This window comes from Penicillium argentinense (genome assembly GCF_028826775.1).
Source record: "Penicillium argentinense strain IBT 30761 chromosome Unknown utg000010l_segment0_segment0, whole genome shotgun sequence".
Classification (NCBI taxonomy): domain Eukaryota; kingdom Fungi; phylum Ascomycota; class Eurotiomycetes; order Eurotiales; family Aspergillaceae; genus Penicillium; species Penicillium argentinense.
The window spans coordinates 94,648-115,362 of record NW_026622669.1 but is presented as its reverse complement, the minus strand read 5'-3'; the positions used below and the strand labels follow the sequence as shown (position 1 = coordinate 115,362).

Here is a 20,715-nt window from a genome sequence, read left to right as displayed (position 1 = left end):
ACCGCACAAGTTGTCCGAGATACCCTAGCTGAGATGAATATCTCCATCACCCCATCCAATCAACATTGCCACACTAGCTGGCATAGTAACGACCAGTCTCAGTATCGTGGACCATGTCAGTCTGCACGACCTCCCCATTCTTGAGGAATCCGTTCGCCACGACTCCACCAGCGGTCACATTGTCCGAGTTCCGTTCCAAGCGATTGTCGCCGCTCTTAACAGTGAAGTTAGCCAGGGAGATTTCCCCAACATTACGCTCCTTGGTGGTAGGCATGCCAAAGAAATGAGCTCCAACCTGTTCTGGGGTGATATGGAGTTCGAAGTATCCGCGGTAGTATCCCTCAGACCAATGCAACGACTCACTGTCAGTGACAACCCGCTTGGAGATATCGTTTGCCACAGATACAGTAGTGTTCTCTCCAAATGAGGAGGGAGAACTGACGGCTGCTCCGCCGAATTCCACACCGATGGCGCCGACTCCGCTGCTGGAGTCGTATGGGCTGTGGTCGAGCCAGGCCAGATCACTGACCCAATTGACGTGGGTATCTCCCGCGATGACGATGTTGTTGCCAATGTTGTTATCGTAGAGAGTCTGCAAGGTCCTATTCTTGCTCGCCATATAGCCATCCCAAGCATCCAGGTTCAGTGGTTGTTCGGGCCCATTCTGGAGTGTCATGTTCAGTTGAGAGAATACTGTAATGTCTAGAGTAAGATAACGTTTCAAACTTTTGAATAAAGAAAGCTTACCGATTTGGCTACCGAGTATGCGCCAGTGAGCACCACGGTTGGCTGACTCAATCAGGTTACTCTGCAACCAGGCCTCCTGACGGCTTCCCATCAAACTACGACCGGCGTCATCTTTGATCTTGTTGATATAATTAGTGTTATCGTAGGTATCCGTAATGGAGCGGTCGTATTGTCTGGTGTCCAGCATGATCAGGTCCACCAATTTTCCAAGCTTGAAGTTTCTCCAGATGCGAAGATTATCGTCCATCTCGACTTGTCTGAACTCGATTAATACATACAACTTGACACTATTCACAGACGACTCACCTGATGGGCATCCATTCGAAGTAAGCACGGACGGCGTTCATCTTACGCTGGTCAACGGAGACACCTCCGTCCTGAATAAATGATTTTTCGTCGTTCCTGAGCTCCGAAGCGCCATCCCGGTAGGTGTTATCGGCCACCTCTGCTGAAATTAGAACCCAAACACATCTTCCTTCTGTGAATGCAATAGGGCCATACCGTGGTCATCCCAGACAGGAATCCAAGCAAACTTCTGATGGCTAGCAAGAAGATCCAAGTCGGTTCTGTAGGTGGCAATGCGCTTGCGGTAGTCATAAAGAGTGACGATGGTTCGGTCCGGTTGAGGGATGCGTCCCAAGCTGTTACCCCAGCCACTAAAGCGAAGATTAGCTAATGTGGTCGACATTCTCGAGTTAATTCTACTTACTAGTCACCGTTCTTGTATTCGTAGAGGTAATCACTGTATACAATCAGTTGAGAGCTCATGCATATATTAAGCGCTACTTACCCGAGATGAACGACATAGTCCACGGAATCCTTGCGTACAGAGTGCCCGTAGGCATTGAAAAATCCAAATGCTGTATTTCCTGTCAGTTTGCATACACCCACACAGGTCGGCACGGAGACATACGGAAGTTGGCGCAAGAGTAAACGGCCAAGTTGACCTGATCAACCTCCTCCTTCGAATCAGGAGCCGTCTTGGTTCTTCCAACCGGACTCTTATTGTCTGAATTGCAGACTTGAAACTGATAAAAATAGGTCGTGAATGGCTTCAACTTGGATGCTTCGACCTGGTAATCCAATGAGCGAGTTTCCCAAGTTTCCGATCTATAAACAGCTTGCTTACTTTAACAGTATAGTCAATGTCGGAACTAGTATATACAATACCTTCCGATGCAATATGCTTGAAGCTCTCATCTTTAGACACCTTGTAATCCAAACAAACAGGAGCATTCGACATAGACACCTGCTCCTCTGCATTCTCATTCCCTGAGTATATCGGGACTGGGTTGTACAACGGAACAAGACCATGCGTAGAGCTATTCGAATGAACATCATCGAAAGACGGAGAGCAGCGAGTCCATAGAATCACAGAATCTGCATAGGGATCTCCAGAAGCAACGCCATGGGTGAAATGCAACTTGGATGGCTCAAAGGACGATCCTGGGACCCCGCGCTTCGTAACTCGGTGAATCGAGACACCTAGTCCTGGGTGATTCTCTGACGGACTGCGGTAGTTCAGATTGCCTGAATAGCTCGCTGTGGCCGTGGCTGCAGACGACAGCACGAGAGACCAGGAGAGCTTCATTTCGAGAGAAACAAATGATCTGGGTAAGAAATTGAGAAGTCAAATTGTTGGATTGCCTCGGTAACCCCAATCTAACAGGCGCTTGACTGGCGCATATATAATAAAGAAAATTGTGGTGGTTTGCATTTTGAGGGGTGTCACAGCCACCTCGTGGCATCCAACATTTAACCTGGCATCTATTATGATCAGCGAATTGGAAGGACCAACGGCGACATGACCCTACAGCTCGAAGGATCGGCAGGGATCGTTACTATGTATAGAAAATAACCAGTTTTCGTTTCTACGGTTCAGTGGTGAACCACGTGAAACTACAAGATTTATCACTGGCAGATTGGATGCAGTGCCAAGTGCCCTGCCAAGTGCCCAGCCATTGTCGATATTTAGCCAAGAGTTTTTGTCGACCGAAATAGAGGAAAAACACCGCTCGACCAAAAAAATGCCAAAGGCATTGATCCGGTACTAGTCGCGTATTTTCCTTATTCCGACATCTTTCAACTTTAAGCCCACATAACGCAATACTAGACTGCGGCAGTTGAAGATATTGGATATCATTTTCAATACCGTAACGTGATCCACGGCCGCGCGGGCGGCACGGTCGCGCGAGCGACCCCACCAAAATTGAGAAAACCTTCAATTTTTGACCACTATTAAAACCACAATAATAACATAAGTTTAGCTATTGAACACGTGCAGGGCATTTAGGATATGTATGACCTTTTATCCCACAGCTAGAACATGTCACCTGCCGCCGAACCAAGGGGGTAGAAGGTAAAGTAGGCTCAGTAACCAGTTTTGCAGGCACCTCTGGTAAAGATATATCTTTGCTTCTATCTTCATCCTCAACCACCACATCATCTTCACCACCCCCTAGACCACCAAAGATGCCTTTCTGGGTAGTAAACTTAAGTTTGGTCTCTCGTTTTTCGGCCTGTTTCTTGTTGGTAGCTTCTAATTGGGTACAGCGATGCTGGAGAAAAATGTGGCGGTTGACTACTTTTATAGTCATCCTGTAGGTCTTCTCAATCTCCTTTTTTGTTGGTGAAGAAAGAAAAGAAGAAGAAGACTCTAGACCTTTTTTGATCCGAGATTGCGATTTTGTGAATCTTGAGAGGGTCCAAAGAGTATTTGGATCACTATCACTGCCAGAAAAGAGTGGTCGCTGGGAGAGGATCTCCAGAGGAGGAAGAGAGTCCAGGTGCACATTTAGCTTTTCCAAGACTTTATTAGCATCAAATGGTGCTAATCCAGTAGCCAAAAAGCTATTCTGTATAGTGGAAGACTTAAAAGAACCCATTCTCGCATCTGCGATTAGTTCTAGGAAATCTTCCTTGTCAACGGTGTTAACTCCGTTCCGCACCAAAGTTGAAACCGCTCCTCCATAAAGTCTCTTTAAAACCGAGAAACAACCCACATCCAAAGGCTGTAAAAGATGAGAAGCATGCGGAGGCATACAGATTGCGATGATTTGGTGTTCTTCACATATTTGGTCAAATTCAGGTGTTAAATGACTCCCATGACCGTCAAGGACCAGTAAGCAATATTTTCCCACTCTTGTCCCAATATTTGGGATAAAATGATGTTTTAGCCACCATAAACCAATTGTATTGGTAGTCCAACCATTTGGGCTCATAGTTAGACGAGCTCCTTTTTGATTTAAAAGGAGGTAGGGTCGTAAATGCTCTGGGAATCGGTTTCCTTTGAAAATGAAGAGTGGAGGGAGAACACTTCCAGAAGCTCTTATACACTCAATCGAAGTCACCCACTCACGATTTCCGGCTTGCGAAAGTGCTCTTTTTCCATGGTATTCCGCTGAAGTGATAATCTTTTGCGTTGCGCCAACACCCATGGCAAAACCAGACTCATCAAAGTTGAAGATATCGTCTGAAGCGATACCCCACTTTTCCATCGTCCTTCGAAGCAAATCAAACCATGGTTTAATAATTCGAGGGTCTTCTGAAAGTGCTCTCTGATAGTCGTATTTGCGTGAAAGTCGAGTAGAGAGATTTGGGTGTCGTTTGACAAATTGAGAAGGCCAATTAATACCAGTGGTACAGGGGCCTTTTTTCCGTGCACTAAGTAGAAGATTGGCCATATCTCGCAACATAGGCAAAGTAAGAGCTGCACCTCTTGAGTCCATATCGAGTAGCCAGTTTTCTATCGATTGCTCTTCGATTTGAGAGAAAATATGGCCAGATGGCCTCTTTTCAGTAGCAGATTGGCGCCCATTGATCCGGGCCTTCAAAGTTGAGACAGGTATCCCAAATGATCGTGCAGCAGCTGCAGCAGAGGGATATTTGCCATCTTTTATAGCTTTTATAGCTAATAAAAGGCGACCCTCCTGCTCTGTCAACTTTTTTTTTTATCAGAGCGTTGGGGGGGCATTGTTCTTGTGGTTGAAAAAGATGGATTATTATTGAAGTGGATTTTTGATGGGGTCGCTCGGGCGACCGTGGATCACGTTAGACACACGTGATGGGGGGTTCTAGAATGAAAAGTGGGCCGGAACCAGAAGACCCGAGCTCCTAGGGTCTCGCTGACCCGCTTCTTGGGCAGTTGTCTCGCTCACTGCCATTTGGCTCGGATGCCGGGCCACGCAACATCCGAGGATGACACAGCGACATAGCCCACCAATTATATCAACTAAAGTAAAGCAAACCCCCAAAACCCCATCAAATTGACCGCCTCATTCCGCCGTTCATACGGAGTACACCCAAGTAAGTCACGAAGTAGAACGGAAGCGCTATACCGAATGATTTATTCGTTCCCCACTCTGCATGATTTGTAAACTCTACATTAACGTTTTGTCTCTCCACCCCAAAGACCTCCGCCTAAACCGGCCCACCCGCCGACGCGATTTGGATGGACTTTTACAACGTAGTCCGCAAGCAGCCATTGATCCGAGAGCTATGGAAGTATTTTAGCAGCTGTGATGCAAGATTGGAGAAATTGGAGATATGTAAGTGGGACCCTTCGCATATCTTGAGTATAAAAGAGTTGCACACACTGTCACAAATGCAAGACACAGCTTTCTTCTCGGACAGCAACTTCAAAACTATCTTCTTCCTTCTAATACAGCCTTAACATGAAGGTCGCGATTCTTGGAGCCACTGGCCAAAACGGTAGCTCTATTGTCAATGGCCTGCTGTCATCAACAGAAACCAGATTTGTGGGTCTCCATTGCGTTTTAAGCATCAGATTTTGTCAACCATTCTAATCTTCTTGCTGGGAGCAGGATATCACGGCCCTTGTCCGACCTTCTTCACTAAAGAAGCCCAATGTGCTCGACCTACAGAAGAGGGGTATTGACATAGTGTCATTCAGTCTTGCCGACTCTGAGGATGATGTCACAGCCCAGCTCAAAGGCATCGACGTCCTTATTGTCTGCTGCTTACTGGACGAAGTTGCTCTTGCCAATGCAGCCAAGAAGGCAGGGGTAAAGCGTTATGTTCCATGCTTTTATGCTTCAGTGATGCCCAGAGGCGTCCAGACGTTGCGCGACAACGTAAGTGGCGGTCATTTTCCCACTCTGCTCACAATGATGCATTATTTTAACTTCAAAAGACTGACATTTTACCCGCGTCTATAGAAGGAGTCCATACTAGACCATATTCAAAGGCTGCACCTTCCTTATACCGTCATCGACGTCGGTTGGTGGTACCAGATCAGCCTTCCCCGCCTGCCCTCCGGCCGCATTGATCGCAACCTTTTTCTCTATAATAGCGCTATTGGAGGCAGTGGTGACGTACCTTGTGCCAGGACCGATTCCCGCGATGTTGGCGTATATGTTGCTCGTATCATCGCCGACACTAGGACCCTTAACCAGAAGGTCTTCGCCTATACCGACCTTCGCACTCAGCACGAGCTGTATGATACAGTTGAGAAGATCAGCGGCGAGGAAATAGAAAGAAAATATGTATGTTTCCGTCTTATCATCATAGTCTTTATGATAAGCTAAATACTGACTGTTCACCTCGTAGCGCACCGCCGATGAGATTGACGACGGTATTGCTAGAACCAAGGACGACCCCTACAAGATGATGGATTATTACCAGTTCACGTACCAAAAGTCATATGACATTATGGGAGAAAATACACCCGAATACGCCCGCTACCTAGGCTACCAGGTTGGCAAGGACCTCTATCCTGACCTGGAAGGAATCTCTTTTGAAGATTTCTTTAAAGAGACGTTGGAAACTGGTCTGAAACCTATGTACGAAGAACATGCAGATTTTCTTCGGGAATCAAGCTCTTTCATTTTCAAGGGTGAAGCTATAACGAAATGAGTTATGGGAATCAACTCAGGGACGAAGCCTGAGTAGATGACGGATCACATGTCGTGGAGTATGGATAGGGCTAGGCTTTTTTCGGGTGCATATTGCTGAGGTTGATAGAGAATCAAATTTGCCCTTTAAGCTATAATTCCCATAGCTACTGCACTAACTACCTCCCATATCATTTCCGGGTACAAGGTTTAGTAGTCGGTGTCCTACCCTCCCGTACTAAGGACTGCTGCTCGTAATTTGGAAATTACACACTTTTCGTCTGTGCGCCGCACCCTTTTGTCGCGCGCTTAGGTCGCGAGGTCGCTGTCAGACCTCGATTTCAGAAAATGCCGCTCTCTGTGTAGCTAAGTATGGCCCACCATAGAATATACTGGATTACATTGCATAGAAAGATCACAAAGACCAGATCGATCGAGAGGTGCATATTCTTAACGCAGCGTTCTAGACTGAACTCTTCTGACAAGTCTTTCATTCGATTCCGCGGCGATTTCCAGATATCTGTTCCTCCCTTCGTCGACAGAGCCGACTCAGCGCAGTGCTCTGGTACGACCCTTTTATGGAATGTATAACTGGAACTTCCAATAATGAAGCTGGATAACAGCGGCACTAGTCAAGCGATATTTTACAGTCGCCCTTAATTCAATATGTATTGCCCCGTCGATTGATGATCTGCGCTAGAGCCTTGAGCAGTGGGGCCCCAGAGAACAAAAGCTGTCACCAGGGTGGAAGCTGTTTTCTCTATCGACTGTAACCATGGAGTCGTAGCTGCGATCTTCCCGGGCCACTAGTGTCAGCCGTGCTTGGCTCCAGCTCATCGTTGTGGAACTGCGGGAGGTCCTTGGTAAATGAACGAAATACGTCTCCGTCCTATGGTACAATAAGTTTTGAAAACAGATTATCCCAGGGTAGAACAAAATATTACTAAAAAGCCACAAACACGAACAAAAAACGAAGTGGCAAAATGTTGAAGTGAAAGGGGTATTGTGCAGACACGACGCTCTTAACCGACAGCCAGTCATATCTTCTCTATGGAAATACCCGAGTGTCGGAAATGGCCTTCGGCACTGTCCTGTTTGACACCTACTTCATACACGCACCGCCGAAGGAACGTATGGAACACTTGTTCAGGATTCTTCTCGTCTGCTGACCAAGTTTTCTTGATATGGGCTTTCAGCTCAGCAAAAAATTCTTCGATGGGATTGAAATCCGGCGAATATGGCGGGAGGTACAGTAACTTGACTCCCGCCTCAGCACATAAGGTCTTGATTCGATGTGAATGATGGAATGATGCGTTATCCATAACAAGCACGGACTTTGGCTCCGGCCACCTTCCACAGTGCTGGAGAAGTTGCTCGATAAACGATTCGAAGAAGGCGGCATCCGTTGAACCTTTGAAAATACGAGATATAAGGATACCGTCTTGAGCATATGCGGGCAGTATCTGATAGCGTTGGCCGCGATGAAATTTTGACACTTGAACTGGTGTCACCCCGAGTGGTGACCATCCAGTTCGCCTGTACCCAATCCTTCTATCGCATCCGGATTCATCAACAAATTGTGTTGGTCGACATGGTTAGGCGGCGTCGAGTCGGCCCGTGGCGATTGTGAATCGTATTGAGGCTCGCACGGCTTCCAAGTTCGGCGTCCAATTCTGGTCATCCGAAGGCGATTTTCCGCCCAGGAAAAAGGACATGTTGCCTCGGTGAGTATGGGTACGTTGCAGCATTTCCGTCCGATGTGCGGTCCACTTCCGACATCGAAAGAGGAAGTGTTCCACGGTCTCTCTTGCTTGTCCACATGCACACTGATCCGTCTCTGCAACGTTGATCCGATAGAGATAGCCATTGAGTCTGGCCATGCCAGTCCGGAGTTGGGCCAGCACGCTCGCTTCTTTCCACGATAATCGATCATACAGCTGTCGAGTGTGTTTCCCGGGAAGTGCTGCGTCCACCCGTTTCACGTGTCTCCCTACGTTTTCTGGCAAGTCATTGCTGGCAACTGCTTGGGACCGAGCGATATTCAGTGTTGTCGACTTCATCCTGGGGACCGATTTTTGTGGGGCAGCATCCTTCTGGGTCGCGGTTCTGGCCTGCTCTTTAGCCAGACCTAGCAGTTTATTGTCTTCGCTGGTAGGGACCCAAAGGATATCGATGTGGTTTCCGTTTCTCCGCAGTCTTCTCATCAACTTGTACGTCTGGCAGACGAACTCCTGGCCTGACTGTTGTCGGGGGTTCCTAATCGTGAGAGCCGCCGCTTCAAGTATTGATTTGCATTACTAGGACGCTTGATAATACATTGGAGAGGTGGCAGCACGTCTACCTACATAGACCCTCTACCTTGCATCCCCTTCGATCCTTATCCGCATCCTTCGCGGGGCACAGCCGGTTCCGCAAGTCAATACCAGTTTGCACCTTAAGCCTACTTCCATAGCGGTCTTAAAGACTCCATCCTCGATAGCCATCTTCAAAATCCTATTCTCTCAGTAGACCGACACGCGCGTCCGTCCTCTCGAGCCATATAGAAAGTGTCGTATCTGCAGTCCGCCCACCCAGTCTTCCGTCGCTTCCATTATATGCTGCGCCCCGCAGATTGTCAAATCCGTTTCGCGCTACCTTGTAAGATCTCTCCGACAAGGCCGACCGTGTCTCGCAGGAGTTTGCCCGGTTGTATCCTCTCTGTACCCAGAACAGCCAAGCAACACATCGTTGTCCCTCCTACTAACCAAAGTACCTCGTCGTTCTCTGTGTGGGTTCAAGCATGCTGGATCGTGCCGTGTCGTTCGTCTTTTTGATTTTGACTCTGTCGTTTCTGTATCATCGGACCCAGCGATATCCTCCTTTCAACAGAGCAGCCCGAGAGCACCCCAAAAACACCATACTAAACGCGATATTTTAAGTCATAATATATCAACAACGAGACTATTATTTTGCTTGATTTTAAGTATGCTATGATCTTCTAGCATAAGAATTAGTATAGAATAACTTATATATTCAAAAACTGATTATTTACCAGTATTACCAAAAATACGCTCCGATCGAGCGATGTAGATATATGTCGCAGCTAGCTGATACAGTATGGCATTGTATGCAAGAATGGGGCTAATCTACCAAGGGGAACCAATCCCAAAAAGATAGGATGCATTGATTGAAGAAAAGAAGAAAAGAGCGGACGCTGCGAGGACACGTTAGGGTGTCCTTGCTTACATGAGCAGGGTGAGGGGTTGAACCTCCCGATCTCGGAGTGTCGAGAATCCCTAAGTACAAATAAGATATCACGACACAAACGGAACTAAACTATTTCGGGTGCTACCCCACTATCCTCGACAATATATATATCCATATTATCATACCGTATAATATTTCTAGAGCACATAAAAATATCTAGTAGGATATATTTAATACTAGGGTAGCATAAGATCATATAATCAGCCTTAAGCGTTGCAATTTGAAGTGGTGAAATATTCCATTTAGTATGGTGTTTTAGGGTGACCCGCTCAACCGTGTGACCCGGTCAGCCGTGAATTACGTTACTCATGAACCCGCTTATCATAATACTCAGCCTGTCAGCCACAGTCCTCTCTTCTTAACGCCCTGGAACACGGTGGAAGCTGACACACAACCATGTTAATAGACTCCTCAGTGGCATCTTCTGCCTTGGGGGGATGACTCACACTCCTTTCAACGATGATGATGATGCTTACCGACCTGAACTGCCTGGTCTATGGGAACGGACTCCCTCGTATGCCCCCACTCCTGGTTACCCAGACCGCGAATGGACGCCATCAGTAATCTGCCCTTCACGCGATCCCGAGGACATAGTTGGTGAATGTCCACCTTCCTTGCATCAACATCTATCCGACCAGCTGAGTTTTGATCCTGTGGTTAAACGTGCAGATGGAAGTGCATGGGATGAACAATCTCCGGACTGTATCCACTACCAGATCGAGTGGAGGGTTAAATTGAACAATCGAGTTGTGGTCAAGGATACAAAACAAGACCTTATTCAACCACCTAGATCCTACTGGGAACAAATAAAAGAGGATGCTTGTAATATTCTAGGACGGAAGACAGCCCGTGGCCGACGGGTGAGACTAGATGATACTGACATGGTGTTATCGGTGAACTCCCAACGGAATATTGACAAACACTTTGAAGGTACTAGTGTTGATTGGACAGCGGTGGAGAAAAAGCTGCTAGCGTGGGCCTATCTATTTCGTCGTGGAAAGAAGATCCGGCTCCAGATATCGATCAACTACATAGAGGAAAGTGGACCTCTTCCTTCTAGAACGGACAAGCGAGGAAAGTCATCGGTGGCTACACGGATGCTCGCTGACCGAGACGCTCAGATTGACGCTGAGCAGGTCTCCGGCCAATATTCCGTCTGGCACGATGTGTATCGTGTTATGCGATGTCCCGGGCCTCCATGTCGCCACGAAGGACAATACTGCCGGCAAGATCCAGAGGGCAAAAGGCACCATAGATTGAAGACACACCTCCACTATTCGGTTGATTCTCCGACCAATTGCCAAAATACACTACACTATATTGAGAATAGCTCCGGAATAGCAATGTTCCTGTATAGTCACCTATACAGTCATTTACTCTATAGAATACACTATGTCTTGTAAACGTATGGACAAGCTACATTTTGTTAGCGGTGTGATAGAATTAGTCCCTGAGGCCTTTTTAAACAGCTAACACAGCTAGACGGCTCAATAAACATAACTGCAGGAACTCTCCCCCCCCCAACCCCCCCGGAACCTTCTCCCCTCCGAGGCGGAGAGACCAAGCGACTGTCTAGGTGTCAACTTCCGTATAGTATCCGACCAATTGGAGATATCAATGACTCTGTATTTCCATTACCCCTATTCACGCTTTTTATGGTCCAATTTAGTTACATAAGCAATGCCGTCGGATCATCCATAGACCCGGTTTCATGCAGTATTCGTAATGCCGACACTAGGCTATGGTATCAGTTAGGTATTTATGGCATGCGAAGCCAAGTCGGAAGCCCTCTCGGCTATCCCCTATCTCTTCCGGTCTTCTGCCTCTTCTCCCCTATCCCTCGAGCCACTTTCTGTCCCGTTATGAAATTTTGAAAGGAACTCTCATGACCCAGTCAACATCCATCAAATTAATTCAACATGCCACTATATCATCTACCAAACGAACTGATACTGATGATCGCCGAGAACTTGAAGTCAAATGGGGATCTCAATAGTTTGATTCAAACCAACACCCACCTTTGCAAATTGCTTGACCCCCTCCTCTACCTTCGGGATGCCGCATCTTATCAACCACTGGCAATATTGCGTGCGGCTGAAAATGGAAACGAGAATACAGCTCGAAAATCACTACAAGCAGGATTAGAGCTTGACTGCTGCTTTTATTGGGGTAAAACGCTGTTGTGCTTAGCGGCGGAAAACGGCAACGATGGGGTCCTCAAGCTGTTTCTCGCTTATGATGAGAGTGTTGACCCAGACGAGGAGAACTCAGAAGGAGAAACGCCACTGGTTTGTGCGGCAAAAATGGGACATGAAGTAGTGGTCAAGCATCTACTTTTAACTGGTAGAGTCGACGTCAACTTTAATTGCCGGGGATTCACACCGCTTTCCTATGCGGCATGGAACGGTCACAAAGCAGTTGTAAATCTGCTTCTCGATGCCGATGGTATCAATTTGGACTTCGCTCATCCCGATGGGCAAACAGCTATATACTTAGCAGCAGAGTCAGGCCATGTGTCGGTTGTCAAACTTCTGATCGCAGCAGGTGCCGATCTAGGCGGTAAAGGGCATACCAGGCTATCGCCGCTTTTAGGAGCAGCACGGTGCGGATATGAGTCAATCGTTACGATACTGCTGGCCACAGGTAGAGTCAACCCAAACACTACGAACAGCGAGGGCGAAACACCACTATCTTTGGCGAGAGAGCATCGCCATGAAGCTATTATCAAGGTCCTAGAACTCGAACACCTATTTGGGAAGCGACATAATCTTAGCAGCGACTTCTGCGTTGCAGAGAAGGGGAGCTGAACCGGAAGGGTGATAATTCACTACGAGAATTATGGAGTTTAGCAGATATCCGCCGTTACACCTGTTCTTTGGTCGTCTGTAGAGCATCATCAATTAAGCCACCAATGTTTGACCCCGTTTTGGCTACTATTCTATACGTATCTTAGAAGATATTCTTAGGATAGTACTCCTGTTGTACCTATTGAGCTAGTAGCCTACGCTATTTGTGATATAGATAAGCTCATACTTAGTGTTATGATATTCCCGCCATGAGGCTATTTCAATGTCGGTGGTGCCTCAGGCTATATGGTAGCCTGAGGATCCTGGCAGAACGGCAGCCCCTGTGGTTAATCATCAACCTTTCGATAGTGATGCGGTGAAGGGACTCTACAGGGGGGAACCCTGTTATACGTTGCATAATCTCGTATTCCTCTCTCTACCCCTCTTTTGTGGGGCTTTCCCCTCCTTCCTCTTTGGGAGAAGAGACTGTATATAAATTGAGTCACAGTGGGTTATAGAAACCCTAAGAAACAGTCTTGAAGCAACTTGGGACTTAGTGCTTTCTTCTCCTACCTCACTGACAGGCCTTCTACCCTGCAAAGTAGATCATACCTTCACACCGCTTGTTTAACGGGGTTTGTTCAGTGGCAGTGAGCGACAAATTGTGAACTTTTCATATACTCAAGGATTGACCAGATTGACAGACAATATTCAGCATTTCGGTCAACAGAGATCTTGAATCTCGACCTATAATGGTAATTGAACTGTTGCGGGCCGTTCGAAAGAAACAGATTCATTCGGTGCCTACAGGACGAGAATCTCGAAGATGAAGAAGGAAGGAGAAAGAAAGAAGTCCGCCAGAAAAAGAGGGGTTAAGTCCCCAGCAAACGTGTAGTGCAAACGACCCAATATTATGCCTCAGGCATCCTTCCACGAGACGAGGCTATTCCCAGGTTCATCCGTCACATGAACAACTAATAGGGTTACAGTACATAACCTAGCGCGAAAGATGCGAAATTTATTTACACTAGGTTATCGAGTATTCTGTGTGGAGTTTAATATTCAGCCGTCTCTTAGGGAGGGACTAGGAAACTACACGTAATAAGGAGCGTTATTCTATTAAAATTCGATTTACGGCATCATAGCTAGTGACCGGCTTTTCTATATATTTCAGCTGACTCTCAACGTTCGCTCCGAGGAAATTGTGTTATTCGAGCTTTGAAGTTAGTATGTGTAAGACCGATTCACTGATGCAATGTAACCGGGAAGGCGGCCATCCAGGCCATTTCCAACCCGGAGCGATCATCCGGCCAGAACATGCTCGCATGCATATATGATCATGTACGGGCCCTCCGATCAACTTCTCACACGCCCACGTTCGGCCAGATTCCCGCCGTTGAGATCCGTTGGATCCCCGCACATGTGGGGGTGCATGGTAATTGAAGCAGCTGATGTTGAAGCTAACGGTGCTGCGGAGAACGGAGGTGGGGCGGAGAATAGTGCTCCCGAAGCATACCGCCTTGCCTCCTCAGCGAGGCGCTGGGTGCGGCAGCGGATGAGGGATAGATGGGCAAAGGAGTGGGTAAGAGAGAAGACAGGAAGACCGACCTATCGACTGGTCAACACACCGCACAAGAAGGCTCTAGGTCCATATGGGGGCCTCTCAAAGTCCTACACCCCAATCCTCATTCAGATGAGGTCACAGCGAATTGGGCTTCGACATTTCCTGTTCGAGATCGCCACCGCACAGCAGAGAGCAGGGGGGCCACAGACTGGTGTCACTGTGACTAGGGCAGCCAGGCTCCCATGCATGTCCTTCTCCAGTGTCCGTTATACACCGGGCTTAGGACCGTGATGTTGAACAAGATTTGGTACAAAACCGATCTGGGGAGAACAACCGATTATGACACGATCATGTCGGACTCGCAGGTCATCCGCTACGTGGCCGAATTCATGCACCGGACAGGACTCCTTGGCCAATTCAGGCACGTGGACTACGAGGATGTTGATGCAAACATTAACACGCCAAAGTAACTTGGCAAGGTGGCAGCAGGAGGTGACGACGCTGGGTATAAGAGATCAAAAACCTACAGCGACAAGAGGCAGTGGGAGAAATACAACGCCGATGAAGAACGATATCGAAGGAACAGGGCATATTGAAAAACAGCATGCCAACTGGAGCAGATGTGGAAGAAGAAGCATGGATGGTGCGGCAATACGGGGATGGGATGTGGCCGCATTACCTCAGTACCCTCAGACCTTATCACATGATCAAAAATTCTGCCGGATTTTTGGCGCACTAAACCTAATCGGGTAGCACGCTGATCTAAGGTCTGAGCACTGAAATTGCACTTTGCGTGCATTTTTCGATAGCTCCATACCAACTTGACCATTTTAACCAGGTAAGTCTTCGTATGATTGATATTGGCATATATAATGATTAATATTAATATTCTGTCATTAGTTTTCTAATTACTGGCTGTCATGTCTCGAAAACGCGTGTGCGAGTCACCCCCTAAGGCCCCTACGGCGACGCGTTCCCGACAGCCACCCAGGGAGGTATTCAACGAGCAGACCTATATTCCTGGATTGTCAGAACGGCAAAGAGTCGATATGATACTTAAGCATATGCATGAACAGCATCGTTGGACTCTCAAATCCTTCATATATCACCTAGTGATGGCACAGCCGGAAGAGAAAAATGCCCGGTCGGCCGCTTACCGGACACAGAAGCTATCTGAGGCAATATACGAACAGAAGGAAGTGGTCACTGAGTTGCACAAAATTCCTGAGACTGAAACCACTGAGTCCGTGAGAACGTCACAGCTGGTCGCTCACATTCGGTCCGAACTGTCTCAATTTGGCAATCCCGCCATCGGGCTCGCTCAATTTGATACAGAAGAGTCGGTGGATCAATTGGATATACCTGGGATTGCTTCACGTGTACAAGTTGCTGCTCCTCGTCTGTGGGCATTACTTGTCAGTATTATGGCACAGCAGCATCCTAGCGCTCGCGATACATCCAAGGATTTTCAAGGCAGCGTATTCATGATCTGTGTCATCTTGGCATCGGCCTTTGCTCCTCGAACGTGCAACAAGTTTCCAGTGTTGCTCGGCCTGCATTTACATTCCATGGGGGTGAAACGCCGTACTATTAATCTCCTCTATGGCTTGGGCGTTATTGCAAACTATATGACCATTATGCGCCGCCGTGACGAACTTGTCAAGTTAGGAAAGGTTGCACAATAAACCTACCCTGTGTCGTTACGAAATCACCCTTGATTGCTAATAGGAGTACAGGGGCAACTCAAGGAAGCTGCCCAGTCTTCTCATGGCAATTTTATCATATGTTGGGACAATTTCGACTACAATCAAAACGTCCGGCATCAAACCCTTCGGGAGCAGTCTCGACATATTTCTGCTACCACTGGCAAGCTCTGCATTGGTCAGTCCATTCCAGCCGGAGGGTTACGGAGATCAATGCTCCATCCAGATATCCCACTCAGTCGTCATGGGATTTATGATGCCCCAGGCCCAGATGATCAAGATGGTGTCATTCGACAATGTCAAATTCATTTTATCGCAGAGGCAATTCGTGAAACCCATCGGGAGGCAGTGGAGGCACTTTTCATGGATCAGCCGCCTAAGCAAACTGGATCAATGAAACCTCGAATTCAACTAGTTGATTGGCCAGAGTTCCCAGCAGTTGAGCGTCTTCTCCCTCGCAAAACTCCCAATTATGGTCTTGGTCCTATTACGGAGAATGAAGGAACCATTGACGGCACATATGCAGTCATTCGCAACATCTTTGTTGATCAACTTGGGTACAATCCAGACACAGATTTTGATGGACCATTGCGACTCGTATATGGGGATCAAAAGACAGTCTCTTTGATTCAGGTTGTCAAGAAGGAGCAGGCGGAAGCCACATTGCCGTATGATAGATGCAATTGGCTGCTTCCTATCCCTGGTCTCTTCCACTGGCGAACCAACTACATGGACATGATCCATGAGCTCTACTCTGGCACGGAGGCAGCCGCAGATGAAACAACTCTACACCACAACAAGAATTTTCTAGGCTGTGTGCAGGGCCACAAAAGTCCATTTCACCACAAGGAGGAAGTGGCTACACGTGCTTTTGACGCCCGTGTGACTGCTAAATTCTACCTGCTGCTGAGATCTTTTGCAAATGAGAAGGATAAAGATATTCAACTATCAACTGACGAGGAGATTAATCATTACATCAAAAATATGACACGCGCGTCCTTTCACCGCATCATCGAGAATATCCGAGACGAGTTGTTTACTATGGCGGAGCAGCAGTCTGAAAATATGGCAAAACTGTTCCCAGATCGTCCAATCGACTTCCCATTCTCCACGCATGCGAAAGTTCTTCAACAGATCGCCATCTACAAGATAATGAAGAAGGCCATCAAATATGCTGACATTGGGATCCTTCGGCGTATATTTGCGCTGTGCTGTTTCCTTTTCCACGGCTCAAAGAAGTCTAAATATGTCTTTCTCTCCTTGTACATGACATGGCTCACACAGACTCCGGCTGCAAGCCCAGAGCTCCAAAAGGCTATATTGGCTAATGGGCTGGTCAACATTCGCGGCGCAGAGGATTCCTGGTTCGAGATAGACCGACTGAATGAGTTTTTCAACCTCCAGATGAAGTCCCTGATGACCACACGACGTACCTCTACCGTCGAAGTCACGCCCATGTTCCAACGAATGGCATTGACAGCCAGTTATTGTACAGAATTGAAGGCGAAGTTGGAGGCAGAATTTGGCGAGTATAGCAATGGAAGGCACCAGATTAAGGACGCCAGCATGGATGTCCGCAATCTTGCACATGAGATTGCTCAATCGGATTCTATCCAGAAGCATCTAAATGGTCGAGATTCTTGGTTTAAACCTCCGGATATCTTGTCTCGAGGATCTAGTGAAGCATTAGCTAAAGGGGTTGAGAAATTCAATCAACAGCGGCTTCATGGAGGGTGCCAGGGAGGAGAGGAGCCGAGCCACCTTACTTCAACACCTATTGCTGCTCTTGATAAATTTGTGACTATAGCAGATGATGAAGATGAAATCTGACATCTCACTTCTTGTTCACACCTTCCGGGCATCTTCGTGGACGCCTATTTCCTGATACCCCACTTAAGGCTCTGCGTTTGCGAACTGGAGTTGCCGAAGCAGGTGTCGAATCCATATAATCTTGGGACGGTATATCAGTATCAATCCATGGAGGCACAAAGATATTGTCAGAAGGTGTCGGTTGTCTGATACTGTCTGGCGTAGGTGCAGAAGACCATGTGAGATTACTGTATTCGCTGAATTGGCTAGGGTCGTCCAATATGCGCATCGTCTTTGCTGGTGTTTGCATTTTGACTGTTAACACTGCGTGGTGAGCATATCTGTCCCAAGAATACGAAATTCTTAACCATGTATACTGACCAAGTTGTTCTGCAGGTGTTTGAGAACTACTCCCATGAGTGCAGTATGCCTTCCGCAGTTCTTCAAAGAGACTTTGATCGAACCGACCGCACCAGTGCCATAATCCTAGTCTGTCGAAGAGATCGTCTTTCGTCAATGTCTGATGGGCATACCGTGCCAGTTCAACTCGTTGGTCTTTGGTTAGGATATTGCAGGCATCTAGTATGAGCCCATCCTTGCGCAGAACTTCATGAGATTTACACCAGGCCCACTTCTCCAGGTCATCTGCAATCAGCTTTCGCTTTTTGGTGTAAGAAGGCCCTTTCTCACTGTATAGATAATACTGATCAAGGTCCTCTATAGTAAAGTCTGGGTTGCAATAGCTGCAACAGCGCTCCTTCCGAGTTGGGTTATCACCGTCCTTGGGTTCCTCAAAGAAATCCAAGAATTGTTGCCGTATACAAGTGCTAGCATTGATGAGATTATACCAAAATGCTGGTAGTCTCTCCCGGCGTTCCTTGTCAGATGAACAGATTGCTGACTGTTCCTGCTCGGGAGTTTCTTCATCATGCAACTCCTCTGCAGAGCCTCTATTGAGCTCTTCAGTAACACCCATGGCACAAGTCTCCTGTCTTAATCCTTGGGCCTTGGACTGGCGTGCATACCTTTGAGCAGCGGCTTCATCACGGGGGCCAAATGCCCATTCGTCCACTAGCAAGATGGTTTCCCCATCCTGCCCATCTCGACTTCCTCGACCACCGCGCTGCCAAGGAACTGCTGGGTGGTGTCCCCGAGGGATCCCATATAGGACAACGCGTCGAATATCGGGAAGATTTACCCCTATCCCCAATGCTTCCGTCGCAAAGATAACCCGGACTGATGACTCCAAGGCCAAATGCCGAAATTCTGCAACAATTCTCTCCTTGTCATGCTGTGGCGTGTTGCGATGAAAGACCCGAATAGTAGACTGAGCCTGCTGAGATGTATACTGGTGCTTGTCACTCATTTCTAGCCATTCACGACATTTCATCAGTGCCGAAGATGTTTCATCTCTAGTGTCGAAGAACACAACAGTCTTGGGGATGTTTAAATGCGCAGTGTCGCGAGCAGCATGCAGAACCTCTCCTTGCTTGAATAGGAAACGTAAGGCGGAATATGCTCGACGTTTGTTCCTTGGTATCTTGCCCAAACGGAGAACCAGCTCTGGTCGGTTGATGGAGGTTCGCTGAACTTTGACATCTGGTAAGAAACCACACCCATGCTTCACAGTCTCCAAAGTGGCTTGGTCCAACGTTGCTGAGCATGCAAACCAAGGAACTTTCCTTCCTAGCAATGCACGCAATTGATGCATTCGTGCATATTCTGTCCGGAAAGCACGACCCCAATGCGCAACCAAATGTGCCTCATCAACTGCAACAAGACGAAGGCGTTCACGGAACCGTGGATGGGTAGCCACAGCGTGAAATTTATCCCCAATTGCAAGTTCGGGACTAAGCAGAACATGGGTATATTTAGCTGCCTTTACTGCTTCGAGCAGCTCTGCAGACATGGTATCGACATTGAGGAAACAGGGTCTGCCTCCAAGATTTCTGATATACTCTGTTTGCTCAATACCAATCTGGTTCAGTGGGAGCACAATGAGTGTGATTGCCTTCTCAAGGAGAAGGGATACTGCTTGTAAGAGCATGCTCTTACCGAATGATGTCTTGGCTATAAGAATCATGTCTTTGCGGAGAAAAACAAGGTGGCGGAGTGCCTCTCGCTGACCATCCCATGGAGAAAATGTATAGATTCCTTCAATAGCCGCAATGATGGCAGCGTTCTGTTCCTTCTCCCCCTTCTCTTCGGCTTCTCGGATGATCTTTTGTGCCTTTACCACTGATGCTGAGTGATGTGTTGTATTGCCTGAATTCAACCATTTGTCCAACGATGCCTGCTCATGGCATGGTCCTGCAGTGCTAGAAGGGGACTTGCGACAGGCCCGTGCTTGGAAGGAAGGAGGCTTTCGTGCTTTTGGACGAGCCATTGGCGTATTCCTCCAATTTCCACTTAATTAGTGGTCAAAGCCAAGTATTAGCATGATTAGGACTAGAAAACTGTGCGATAAGGTGTTGTTTTGTCTGCTGGGAAAAAGGAGTAGTATGCGTTGGGTACAATTATTGTACCTTTAATTTTGGAAATTTGGAACAATTCCACCACGAGAAGATAGAGGGCCTCAATATCTAGAGGACATCGTCGCCCAATTTTTGATAACTGTATTTGCTGTCGAGAAAATGTAGAATAACCGATTTTCGTCGCGCAAAAATTCCGAAGTAATTTTGGTGGGGAAACCATAGAAAATATCGAGCTAGTGCTACAAGCGACAAATTCTGTGCTCAGACGGCCCCAAAAAAAGGCTGAGTCAGCTTGTCTATAACCAGCAGGCGGTAGATTGCAAAAGTTACCGCTTTTCGGGGCCGGCTGAGGTAACTGAGGTAATGGCCGCATGGCACGGCGTGTGCTGACATAAGCCGATTACATTCATTTTGAGCATTCTATGACGGTTTTTGTGAGATTATCACCTGTTTTTGAATTGCGACATGCAGTGTTTTCTTTGTATTTGTTACTGTTGGGCGTGGCGTTTGGACGAGTGCTTGTTTCCGACGGAG

The 20,715-nt window shown here is 47.4% G+C and overlaps 6 protein-coding genes across 6 annotated transcripts; 4 read left to right on the top strand and 2 right to left on the bottom strand.

Annotated features, from left to right (window-relative positions):
• Positions 1-73: 73 nt before the first annotated feature.
• Positions 74-2,338, bottom strand: N7532_009756 (alkaline phosphatase D family protein; the record flags this gene model as incomplete). The annotated part of the gene is made up of 8 exons (XM_056622247.1): positions 74-693; positions 748-1,004; positions 1,054-1,192; positions 1,249-1,403; positions 1,457-1,489; positions 1,538-1,607; positions 1,661-1,820; positions 1,877-2,338. 8 exons carry the CDS (start codon positions 2,336-2,338, stop codon positions 74-76), a joined length of 1,896 nt encoding a protein of 631 aa, XP_056469663.1.
• Positions 2,339-5,420: 3,082 nt separating this feature from the next.
• Positions 5,421-6,621, top strand: N7532_009755 (NAD(P)-binding protein; the record flags this gene model as incomplete). The annotated part of the gene is made up of 4 exons (XM_056622246.1): positions 5,421-5,504; positions 5,571-5,840; positions 5,925-6,251; positions 6,316-6,621. 4 exons carry the CDS (start codon positions 5,421-5,423, stop codon positions 6,619-6,621), a joined length of 987 nt encoding a protein of 328 aa, XP_056469662.1.
• A 5,179-nt stretch (positions 6,622-11,800) lies between these two features.
• Positions 11,801-12,652, top strand: N7532_009754 (ankyrin repeat domain-containing protein; the record flags this gene model as incomplete). Its single annotated transcript, XM_056622245.1, has 1 exon — positions 11,801-12,652. One exon carries the CDS (start codon positions 11,801-11,803, stop codon positions 12,650-12,652), a length of 852 nt encoding a protein of 283 aa, XP_056469661.1.
• Positions 12,653-15,115: 2,463 nt separating this feature from the next.
• On the top strand, positions 15,116-15,880 carry N7532_009753 (uncharacterized protein; the record flags this gene model as incomplete). The annotated part of the gene is made up of 1 exon (XM_056622244.1): positions 15,116-15,880. One exon carries the CDS (start codon positions 15,116-15,118, stop codon positions 15,878-15,880), a length of 765 nt encoding a protein of 254 aa, XP_056469660.1.
• A 231-nt stretch (positions 15,881-16,111) lies between these two features.
• On the top strand, positions 16,112-17,728 carry N7532_009752 (uncharacterized protein; the record flags this gene model as incomplete). The annotated part of the gene is made up of 1 exon (XM_056622243.1): positions 16,112-17,728. One exon carries the CDS (start codon positions 16,112-16,114, stop codon positions 17,726-17,728), a length of 1,617 nt encoding a protein of 538 aa, XP_056469659.1.
• A 4-nt stretch (positions 17,729-17,732) lies between these two features.
• N7532_009751 (uncharacterized protein) lies at positions 17,733-20,093 on the bottom strand (the record flags this gene model as incomplete). Its single annotated transcript, XM_056622242.1, has 1 exon — positions 17,733-20,093. One exon carries the CDS (start codon positions 20,091-20,093, stop codon positions 17,733-17,735), a length of 2,361 nt encoding a protein of 786 aa, XP_056469658.1.
• Positions 20,094-20,715: the final 622 nt, after the last annotated feature.